General features: G+C 47.1%; 1 protein-coding gene across 1 annotated transcript; it reads right to left on the bottom strand.

Annotated features, from left to right (window-relative positions):
- Nucleotides 1-10,459: 10,459 nt before the first annotated feature.
- Nucleotides 10,460-10,714, bottom strand: F5B22DRAFT_616500 (uncharacterized protein; the record flags this gene model as incomplete). The annotated part of the gene is made up of 1 exon (XM_047975587.1): nucleotides 10,460-10,714. A coding segment is annotated over one exon (255 nt), but the record flags the coding sequence as incomplete, so codon positions are not given.
- Nucleotides 10,715-11,298: the final 584 nt, after the last annotated feature.

Raw genomic sequence — 11,298 nt, 5'->3', positions numbered from 1 at the left:
TCGTTGCTAGTCAAATCACTCCCCGAGACTTTTCTCGCTGACTCTGGTTCTTCCCTTCCACCTTCTGCCTGCTCCGCTGGGCTGTTAATGCCCATCCTGTCGATTCTCAGCTCATCGTCGCTATTATTCTCACTTCTGGTATCGGTTAAGTAATTTCCGGTTGTATTAGGCCCCGGGTGCTTAAAGCTTCGTGCCAGCTCCTTGTCTAGCAAGCTATATCAAATGGATTTTTACCCACTTCTATCATTTGTCCTATCGTTTTACAAAAGCCGTCGGGTATCTTCAAGGTTTGACGTATACAGACACCCTTGTATTCCGCTGTCACGCCTGGATTTTTAGACGTTTACGCGGCGCAGGCTCTTCAGAAGAACAGAGCTAAATCTGTAGTCGATTTAGTTGGTCGCGACTGCAGATTTAGCTATGCTCTTTCACAAGGCTTTGGTAAACTGAATTGTAGTGCATTTCCTAACTATTCCCCTCTTTGATAGGCCTCTTGAGCAAACCAGAACCCTTTATGGGTAGGAGCGTATCCAGGACCTTGAAGGGACATGTAGATGATACTGTAAGTAAGGTTAGATAGACATCACTCTATGAAATGATCAATGAGACTTAGGTAGTCAGGATTAGCTATCAAATTATATATACAGTCGAAGCTAAGCCACCAAGATCAAGAAGAAATTGGTTGGCCAAGGACCTTGCAGCCCTAGTAAACCATTATATTGGGCATAGATGCAATTTCAAGCCCTGTCACCTGCATTTGTTATAATCACGATCTTCATTGGAGGTCAATTCTTTTACATACAAGTTCGAGGATATGAGTTATGAAGAAGTGCAAAAACTTGCCTCTACTTCCAGAAATTCTCCAAATCTAATCGTTAAAATGCCCATCTGGTGTTCAATAACCTAAAAAGGGATTGTTTCAAATACAAATATCACGAGACACCAGGACCAAGAAAATGAAGGTATGGCAACTCCCAACGCCATTATGCCTGCAAGCAACTTATCATACTGTCAAATCATCAGACCACTATATGCAAGATTGAAAGGCGTATAACCACCTTACTCCAAATTCTGGTGATTGTCGAGTAAGTAGGTCGCCACGTGTCATGATTCAACGCATGATGCGCGCCACGATCATATGACTGGCGAAATGAGGCGCAAACATGTATACTGAGGAAGAATGTGTCATGTAACTAACGTTGTTAAATGCGATAATGTATCGAGTTTTATACAGTATTCATAAGGTGATCATCAGGCAATTCAAGGTTTCATAAGCACCAGCATACGTTATTATAATACATGTAACAATAGAATAGTGGAGAGGGTATGTAACAAAAACAATGATGCCATTGGTCTGCTTGTATAACTAAGAGGTATATGCATATGGGTCCAGATTCCAGAAACAAGAGAGCTGTTACCTCCAGCGCAGTAACATCAAGAAAGCTTGTAACCAGAACTACAAAACCCTAAATTCTGACTCTGGGAGCCTGTGAGTCAATAGAGAATTGCGGTCAAGCTAATCAAGCGTCTCATAACAGCTTTGCGACATCTGTGTAACCCTAACTGTGGATAGTAAGTCCGCATTCACTAAGGGAAGAATCGTATTGCAACTCTAGGCCATTCGGCTGCGGTTCAGGCTTCAAGAGCTCAGGCGAGGTCCAGTATATCACATACATCGTCTTAGATACTCTAATTCGTCTGATCTGAGAACTATGTATTGTCTCAGGCAATTGTTAGGCCAAGTTTCACAGCCATTGGCATGTGGTTAGCAACAAATTCACCTAATCTATTGAACTCTCAGTTCCTATCAGAGACTTTTTTTTACCTTTGCATGGGCCTAAGGACATTGATAACTTGCAATTAGAAATATATATGTGACCATATAGAGCTGATAGGCGAGTTTCAAGTTTCACCGCCGGTTTCGACTAGGGGTTTTTAAAATGAAATAGTTTACAATAGCTAGAGAACCATCCTTGTAATTCAAGATAACAGGCTCAATACGCGCATAAAGAACAAGGAGATACCACGACGGTATAATTATAAACAAGCTTAAAGACATAACTTGGGAACCTTCAAAGTACCAGCTAATCACGCCTGCATTTCTCTTTCAAATAGTGTTCATTCTAAGCATGAGACATTGCAATTCGGTACAGGTAAACGTGGTATGGTCAACTGCATTGTATTTCTTGTATGCAATTTCATGCTTCGAGATTTTCTATCAATTTAACTCTTATAAGAAAACAGATAAGTTCCTATCAATAGATGATACTTCGAACAATAGTGAGTCTATTCTATACAACGTGAACACTCGGCTTCTCATCAACAATCTCACTCTTATGCTGCTCCAGCAGATTCTCACTGAATACCATGCCCCAGGCAAAGCGCCCTTTATCAGCGCCGAGGCCTCTTTATCATGCCCTCGACGCATAGTCAACAATGACAAGGGCATGTGATAAAGCCTCAATGCAACTCACGTCTAGTCTGCAGCTAGCGTAAGAGCGCGTAGCGACCTATCCACTGCAGCTGAAGAGAGTCCCTCACTCCCTTCTCAGTAGCGCGAAATGTAGGATAGGCTATGGATTAACCCCTAATTCAGAACACGATGTGATGCGCAGAGGATGAATTCATAGTATCCTCAAAGTCAGCTTACCAGCGTCACGGGAAACTCCGTTAAGATGCAGTACGACGGCCTCCCGCCGATCATCTCGTGTCTGAAGTAGCCTCGTAGCCTTATCCAAAGGTGTGTATATCATCCGGTCCATCAGGCTCTATTGACAGGGCTAGGTGAAGATGGTCGCAAGGGGTGTGTTGCTCGAAGTAGAGGTACATACACTACACGATAGGTGTGGCTTGTGGCGAGGATACGTACTTCGTTATGGCCACATGAAAGCCACTGCTATTGCCAGGGATCACCAATAAGCCACGGACAAAGGAATTCGCCATCATGACAGCATCGACTTTAACGTTACCTAGGGAGTTGCCGTGTGGTGGTCAGCAACGACGATGCCGGAGATCCAATCAATGCGGCAAGCGGGTTGTATAACTGTTTTCACATAAGGAACGATACGAAGGAAGTCCCCTGCGAGAGGCGACGACTTGGGCAGCCGATCTTATCATTGGGGGGAGGGAGATATGTTCAGGGTCCCCATCCTGTTGTATGATGTAGTGACAGCTGCAGGTCCCAAGCTCGGACCCGAAGGGCTACGGGAAACGTTCCAGAAAGGTTGCTACGAGCGCTAAGAATAGACTAATAATTGTATGAATAATTGTATGATATTCTGGGGTCTACGTAGTAGCGGCCAATAATTGATTTTTGGCTATCCCACCACGTTACAGGGGGAAATGGAACCTTGGCTAGGGGAATTTGGCCGCTCCCTTCAGCATGGTAACAACCGCCCTAGCGGTCGCCCTATCATTCGCGGAAATGATCGACGTCTTTTTTTGTGTCCCCTTGTAGCACAGATTGATTTCGCTGGGGTTGGTTACATTACCATCGGACAATTAGTGACGAAGGGTCTCATCGTGGCAGTGCAGAGACATGCACGATGATGTGATGAAAAATCAAGGCACAAGCACCCATCCGGCGGCACAAGCCGTGCTCTACGGATTCACGGGAGAGGGGCGAAAGGAGGGTTTGTGCGGAGCGCCGAACACGAGTTCTCCTGCATCGACAACCGGCCTTTCCGATTCAACCCCTTAACCTGCGGCGACCTGACACGGGAGCAGAGTTGTCGGCCTACCGAGCTGCTGGGTGCACCGTTCCATTGCGGTTCAGGTCTATCGCGGGTTCCGGATGGAGAGAGAATCACGGCGTGGCACGAATCCGGTCGCTGAGCCTTGATTCCGATTTGGTATACAGTAAGTAACATCGCCGACCGGCAGCAGCAGCAGTAGCAGCATATTCTGCAAAGCAATTGAGCGTGTTCTAAATGATCCTTTACTTTGATGTCCAGGTTATTCGCGGAGTTGTTAAAATAAGACTCACACTAGAAAACTACTTAGAGTCGATAAACAGAAATTAGGGTGATAGGTGGGCAAATCGGAGGACATGCCATCTTGAGAGGCTTATCTGGGGAAAGCAGAGCAGCATAGTAGGGAAGATGATTGCTGTCGCTGAACGATCATCCACTCTTAAGCCTATCCTGGTAACGAAGCCGAAAGAGCATGGAAGTTCTCATTAATGATTATTGAGCACCGCCACAAAGCACTATTGGGCTAGGGTGCAATACTTCATAGTGTCGTACCCGTCAATACTACTGCGCTCTTTGGGGTCCTATGGAATGCAAGGGTATCGACAGGGTCGATCTATCTACTACGTAATCATTGTCTGTACACATCCAACTGGCAACGTCTGTGCTAAGACACCCAAGACCTGTGTGACGTTATTAGCCCAACGGGGACGAGCATAGGCGAGCAACGCGAGTAGAAAGGTGGAAAGGTGTAGAGTTATACGGCGCCTGCGAAAGGAACCTGCAGCACCCAAACATGAGCGCAATGTAGTACACAGTCAGCAGGACATGTAGGTACGTCAGGTAGGAGGCAAGTGACAACGCTTACCGGGCCAATGAGCACGTATCTCACGACCCCTGGGAGGAGAACGGGACGCGGACAGTGATATTGCAGCCGGCCGGCGCTAAATTGTAACGCAATGTTGCAAAAGAGCTGCTCGATTCCGGGTAAGGTAGCCGTCTTGGGCTAACGACGGCTGACCAAGACAGTGAAATCAATAGTGCTATGCGCAGGGCACACGCAAAGTCGCGGCAAGGGTTTGATTGCTAGATTTTGCTGGGCAAATTAATCGGATTTATCCAACGATCGAGCGAAGAAGCAAGCATTGTCAAGCTCCTCGCGGACCGGCTACTTGGAAATGCAGCAACTAAGACGATGCTAGGGCGATGTTATGGCGAACATATCAAGCCCTATCCCTGTTCCTGCATAGACACAATCCGCCACGTTGTCCAATGAATCTGTTATGATAGTAGGGACTGTGTGCACGCGAGACGACGGGTGGGGATATGTGTATATATGTCTTCGGCATATTATTGGGCCAGTGTTGATGAACGATAATAATAGGATTCTATACTAAGAACGGCAATTGCTTCCGCTATAATCATAATTGAAGATTTCGACCGGAAATGATGAGAGGACTGAAGAGGCATTGACTGGCTTACGCAAGAGACGGGATACCAGAATCCAAGAGACTCAAGCCGCCAAGGACAGCGAAGGGGACCTAGTATCTATCTCACCAAGTTCATACTTAGTCCCAAGAAGCCCACGACTCTGTCCTTGTGGGGTGAGCTGACGAGCGGAGGTATAACATACGGTAGGCTGCATCCCCATCGAGCTGATTATACTAGTAGTATCGATACGCTACTAGATTTGTGGCTGAATAATGTACAGCAACGTACCTATTATACCCAGGTAGCGTATCTGGCGGATACACCCCATTACCATGTACGGTCAGCTACGCGAGATGCGACCAAGATCATCTTAGACATAAAGCTTGGCATGCCGACTATGAGGGAAAAGCGTGCATGCGCTCGAGAGGCACAGGCGAGTGACTTGCTCAGTATCTGTTCCTACGCAGTAGGGCTCAGGTTCGGCCCGCAACGATATATGGAATGTTTTGAGTGCGTCGAATAACACAGACGGAAGTGCGGGCACCGATGCACGTTGACGGGAACGTCATGTTTCAGATTAAGCCCGCTATACCGTGTTATTGGCCAGCCGGCGCTGCCTCGACGAGAGACTAAAGTGACCGTGCTCACTTGACACGTAGACATCTGCCCACAGAGGCTAATGTTTGTTGTTGTTGGTGATGGTGGTAAAGGAGGAGGAGGTGGTGATGGTGGTGGTGGTGGTGGTGTAAGACACTCGAGTAAATCATTGCAGTATTTAGCCCCCAACATACCGCACGCGGTGTAATGTCAGGGGGCATGCCGCTTGACAGAGGCCGGGGGGCAATCCGGAATGCTGTACAGAAGACACTTCCCGTGACGTCGCATCGTGCAGGATCCGCCATGAACCGCAGGCGTTGTCGGCTGCGATGGAGACGATTTAGACGCAGTCATGAGAAGAAGGCTGTGGGGTTCTCTTTACTCGAGTCTGTCATGAGATGTCTGTTTGACACGACTGGGCTTCCCGATAGCGTAACGGCCTGGATCCCTGGACTTGCTGCATCCTGTCGCCTGCGTCGTCTCCGCCGCCAGTCCCCATCAAAACATCATGTCGTCTCTTGAGAATTCAGAGATGATACAGCAGATGATACCGCAGACGAGAGAAGCCGCTGCTGACCTGTGCTGACCTGAATTGGTTGACCTGTGCTGACGCACGTGCGATGCCCCCGAGTCGGCCATATCGATGGCAAGTATGCTGGTACAAAACGTGTAGCCAGCGCCAAGTTGAGTCTGCGGCTGCGCGTAGTAGCGTTGCTGGGAAGAACCAGGATGGCTCGGCAGCTTCCGAGTGAAGCGAAGCCAACTTCTCGGCGTCATAATCGCGCAACCCCCTTTACAACCAAGACCCTGGTTTGGCCGGAAGCATCAGATAAGAGACTGCTCCCAACTTGATATCAACAGCGGGTTAAGTATATCCAAGCTGTCTCGTCTTGAGTTGCTATCCATAACAACACGATTCTGGTCATAGACCCTGGAGCCGAAGGTCATCTTCGAGAAGGAAGGCAGTCGCCTTGTCAATAACTCAACTGGTGATGCCCGATAACAAGCGATGTTGGAGTTGAAGTAAATGAGGTCCTGAGGAGACAGATACGGATGCCCCAAAGGCGCCAAACTAGGCAAGTGATGGGGTCGCCGGGAGGCAGGGGTCCAGATTAGAAATATCCTCGGGATTCCATGACGTCAACCAGCGACGACTCTGGGTGTCTTTGTTTATCTCTGTGCGCGTGCGTGATCCCGCCATGTCAATAAGACTGCCGGTATATTTGGACTGCTGGAAGCACGCGTCCTGACTGGTTGGAAGCGAGCGCTGCCTCCCTGAGCATCGTGTATAGCCGCACCAATTGCTGAGCGGATGACTGGTGTTGAAGCAATGTAACCAAAATGGGATTGATATTAATGCAGACTGGGAACCGGGTAGTCCTGAGTTCTCTAGCCTAGGTAGGTAGGTAAGTAGATAGGTATATCTAGATGTAGGCAGACATCGATGTGTTTGGCGAGATGGTAAGTAGGTAGGGAGGGTAGGGTAAGACAGCCAGCTACAGGTAACAAGGACAACGAGAACAACATGCACCGCACCTACGATGCATACAGCGCAAAAATGGGCTATATACCAAGCCTACATTGTAGCGAACGGTAGCGAACAGGTCGTACAGCAGTATTCTGCACTATCTAGATACTGGCAGAAGAAGGGGCAGGAAAAAGCTCACAGAGTGGATGCCCTTGGCTGCCCACAACAGTAAATGTGTCCTATCGCGTAGTATACCGAAAATAAATCTCTATTAAAGGAGGGTGAATGAATATAGGGTGTGTGTATCGGGAGGCAAATTCCGAAGGGACGTACTACCCAGTGTATACTACCCAAGTTCACTATTATTAGACCATGTATACAGGGTTGCAGGGCAGGGTATTGACTGTACATATATGTACAGTAGGTACAACAATATTGAAGCGCAAGGGGGTAGAGGAAAGAAAGAAAAGAGCTCCAATAGGTATCTATCTGCATATGAGTTAAGAGAATGAGTATCTGTGAATGCGCGTATTCGAATATGATTATACAGTGTCGGATTTGATATCGTTACCTTAACGGTATATCGTTTTCATTGGGGATATAGATTGCCTATTCAAGTTATAGGAGTGGTGAGGTATCTGGAGTCGACTAGGATTCATCTAGGCGTATTACCAGAAACGGCTGTATCACCAGCTAAAGTGCGGCTAGGGCCTGCTTAGTAAGTGACAATGCGGCCTTCTTACTGTAGACATGTAAGTCAGTCTGTAGTTCGTCTTGACTTTGCCAATAGAGATCTCCTATGCTTCGGGTCGCTAAAGGTGTTCTGTCAGAATCTCCTCCTGCCTCCTTGCGTTGCGTTCGTGACAAGTTGCCGGTTACAGCTGATTTGTCAACCTTCATGTCACCCAGCTCTCACCACTGGAGCGGTGTAGGTGGCCGCACGACAATTCGTCCAATCGTCCTAGGTTGCAGGTAGCGCACATCATCTGCAGATTTGTCTCGCTGCTGCGAGAATGAGGTGCGCTATGAAGAGAACGGTTAGCTACTTCATCCGACGGCGCTCAAGCTAGCGGCGATGACCCCATTTTGACCCCCCGAAATCCATGCTGCAACAATAGTATCTATCAGCTGACAGGCGCTCAGATTTGCTTGCTTTCTTTTTTGTGTGTCGAACTTGCGTTCGCTCAAGCATCTACTCACTTATCTACGAAACATCACGACGATCCTTCCGCAATTCGGTTACGGGAAGGGGTTGCCAGGGCATTTTGAAACCGATCTCTCTACTGTACCTAAGCGTAACTACACTAGGTAGAGTAAAGCAATTGGTTTAGATATTGCTAAAGAAGCATCCACATTGGAGAAATATGCGATTCTAGCGCCACCGCACATGCTCATGACAATCCCATACCTTGACACCCGCAGTGGAGATCCTGGCACGGAACTGGAGGCGCTCTAGCACGAGATGTTCTTGGAGTCAGAGCAACTCCAGTCAAGTCAATAATTCATCCGTGAACCTCCCCACAGCTCAGTATTAATTACACGTTCTAACCTTGCGAACTTGCTGCCGACTCTATGAGGAAATGTGGTCAAACACAGGGTTGGCTCTGCACGGGCTGTGCACGCTGCCGGGGGTTATCAAGCCGATAGTTCGTCAAAGAACCCGAAACCCCCCAAAATTGAAGCAACTTGAAAAAGCTAATATAGCCCGTATATCTTCAATTTCTAGTAATACACTACAAGGGAACCTAAAAAAAGCCAAGATAATTCTATTTGGCCGAATGTGGCATATACAACGAAGGAGTCATCCTATCCAACGTATTTCTCTGACAATTACACTTATTGTGGCAATGTATACTGGACGAAATTTCGTAAACACGGGCTTCTAGTAGGGCGAACACAAACGAAAATTCTAATGCTCTATTCGAAACCTACAACACTTAGATTTCCGGCAGAGCCATGGTATTTCGACTATTCTCTTGGAAGTCCCTAAACATGTTTCGTGACAGCATTCGAAGGTCATTCAATAAGGCACATGATTCTCTCTATATGCGCGAGAACGACGCTAGACTAACCTGATACGAGGCTTTTTTACATTCATGGGTTGCACCTCCTTTTCTCAGGTAGGTGGCGTCTCTTGCAAAATTCATAAAAATCAAATCGACCAAAGTCTCTCGTGAAGAGCCTCACAAAGGTCACACACAACGATCGCTCACGCATAAACAGACCGATAGCGGACCACATGACTAGGCGGCCATCGAAATCCCAGCATTTACGTTTCTAGCGTGTGCAGGTGGCATAAGATAGCGCCGTCGTGATATGTCCGCATTGATCATCCAGGAAGCTTATAGTTGCTATTTTATCCAGAGATAGAGATATACGAATACTTGAGTTGCCCTGTCACCGTCATGACCATTCGGGCCACCGGGTTCTTAACCCGGCACGCCTAGAGAAAGAGGACGGCGACCTGGAATGAAAGAAGTTGTGTGTCCCTTCATTCCTATTCCCACGGCCTGCCATACGGTGGTGTGCTGTGCGTTTCTATTGCTCATAATGCGCAAGTATACCTCAGCTTGGCGTAGGCTCTTTGATGAGGCGGGTGGCTAGAAACCGCGGTTGAGAAGGATCGGGGGGCTGATAAAGCAGAATAAGTTCACTTGTACCATATTTGCCCATTTACTAGGCAACTCGTTACCATGCAATAGTACACAAAAAGAGGGGGGTGTTAGGACATCTACGTAGATCAGACCCGATTCATATTTTAGGCACTCGATCGACAGATCTGATGGCGACGACAAAGTGTCGTATCGCGTACTTTTGTCTGCATATACAACACGGACGATTCAACATGCCGGAGTAAATTCAGCTCCATGTAACACAACATGTTTTAGGTGGCTCTTCTGCACTGCACGAGGCATTCCTAGCGATATACAGGCAAGAAGAAGGCAAGCGGAGGATGTATAGAGGAGGCCATTATTGGAGAAATAGAAGAGGATCTACACTGATACGGGGACCCAAGCACGTGCTGGTAATTAATTCTGGCAAAATTGGAGAGTTGGAGGCTAACCTTAAGTTGAAATCTCAAACACACCTCACGGCTGCGCCAAAGCTTGAGAGGGGCAAGGTGCGAGAAACAAGGTTGCCAGTCCACGGATGATGCATACAGCCCCTGAACAACGCTTCGCAAGTGGCCGAGTTAGTTTGGCATAGAGCTATCGTGATCCCGTGAGTCGGCGCTCAGCAGTCACGCACGCGCGCCTGTGCTGCGAGAGGACTATCAACCCAATATCGTGCAGGCAGAGGGCGATGAAACGTAAACCTGCCGGGCAGTTGCATATGACATTTCAACCGTGAGTTGGAGAGAGATCAAGTGTTCGGATGAATGTGCACCTGAATTAGGTAATCGGAAGTCCGATAGTCCGGCAGAGGAAGAAAGGTAATTAGCGTGATATGTGAGGTTATAGTAATGAAAATTGGGTAAATATGAAAGAAGGGTTGAAATTGTGGGAAATATAAAAAAAAAAAAAAAAAAAAAAAAAGGACAAAGGATAATTGCACGATAAAACAAAATCATCACGGAAGATACAAAGTTATTGAGCAATGATGCACTCGCGAACACAGACGTCGATCCACCACCAACCACCAACATTCAGCATAATACCTTCCATATAAGAAATGCCTACATAGTAGAAGCAAGTATGGAGTATGTGCCTTGGCACACGACCATACCATCATGGAAAGATGCAGCGCTGTAAAGAGAGAGAGACAGACAGACAGACCTTGGACAGATACCTGGTCGGTTAGACAGGCCGTTAAACAGGCCGCCGTTAGACGGACAGACACTAAAAAAGATGCGGACAGCTATATATGATCCATTCTATCACACTTACAGTAGATAAATCTTGAAGAAGAGAGGGAGTATAACAAATAGACATACAGATAGACAAACAGACAAACAGTAGATAGAGATAAGATACACACATATACATATACATATACATACATAGCTTTGACTTTTTATCTTATGTTTCTTTTATTTTATTTTACCTTTTTTTTTCTTCTGCTCTTCCTTGAACGCCACAGGCCTAGGTGAGGTACCTCGGTACCCAAGGTGTG

This window comes from Xylaria bambusicola, assembly GCF_022495145.1.
Source record: "Xylaria bambusicola strain CBS 139988 unplaced genomic scaffold F5B22scaffold_38, whole genome shotgun sequence".
In the NCBI taxonomy this organism is placed as follows: Eukaryota; Fungi; Ascomycota; class Sordariomycetes; order Xylariales; family Xylariaceae; genus Xylaria; species Xylaria bambusicola.
This window is presented reverse-complemented; position numbering and strand designations above follow the sequence as displayed.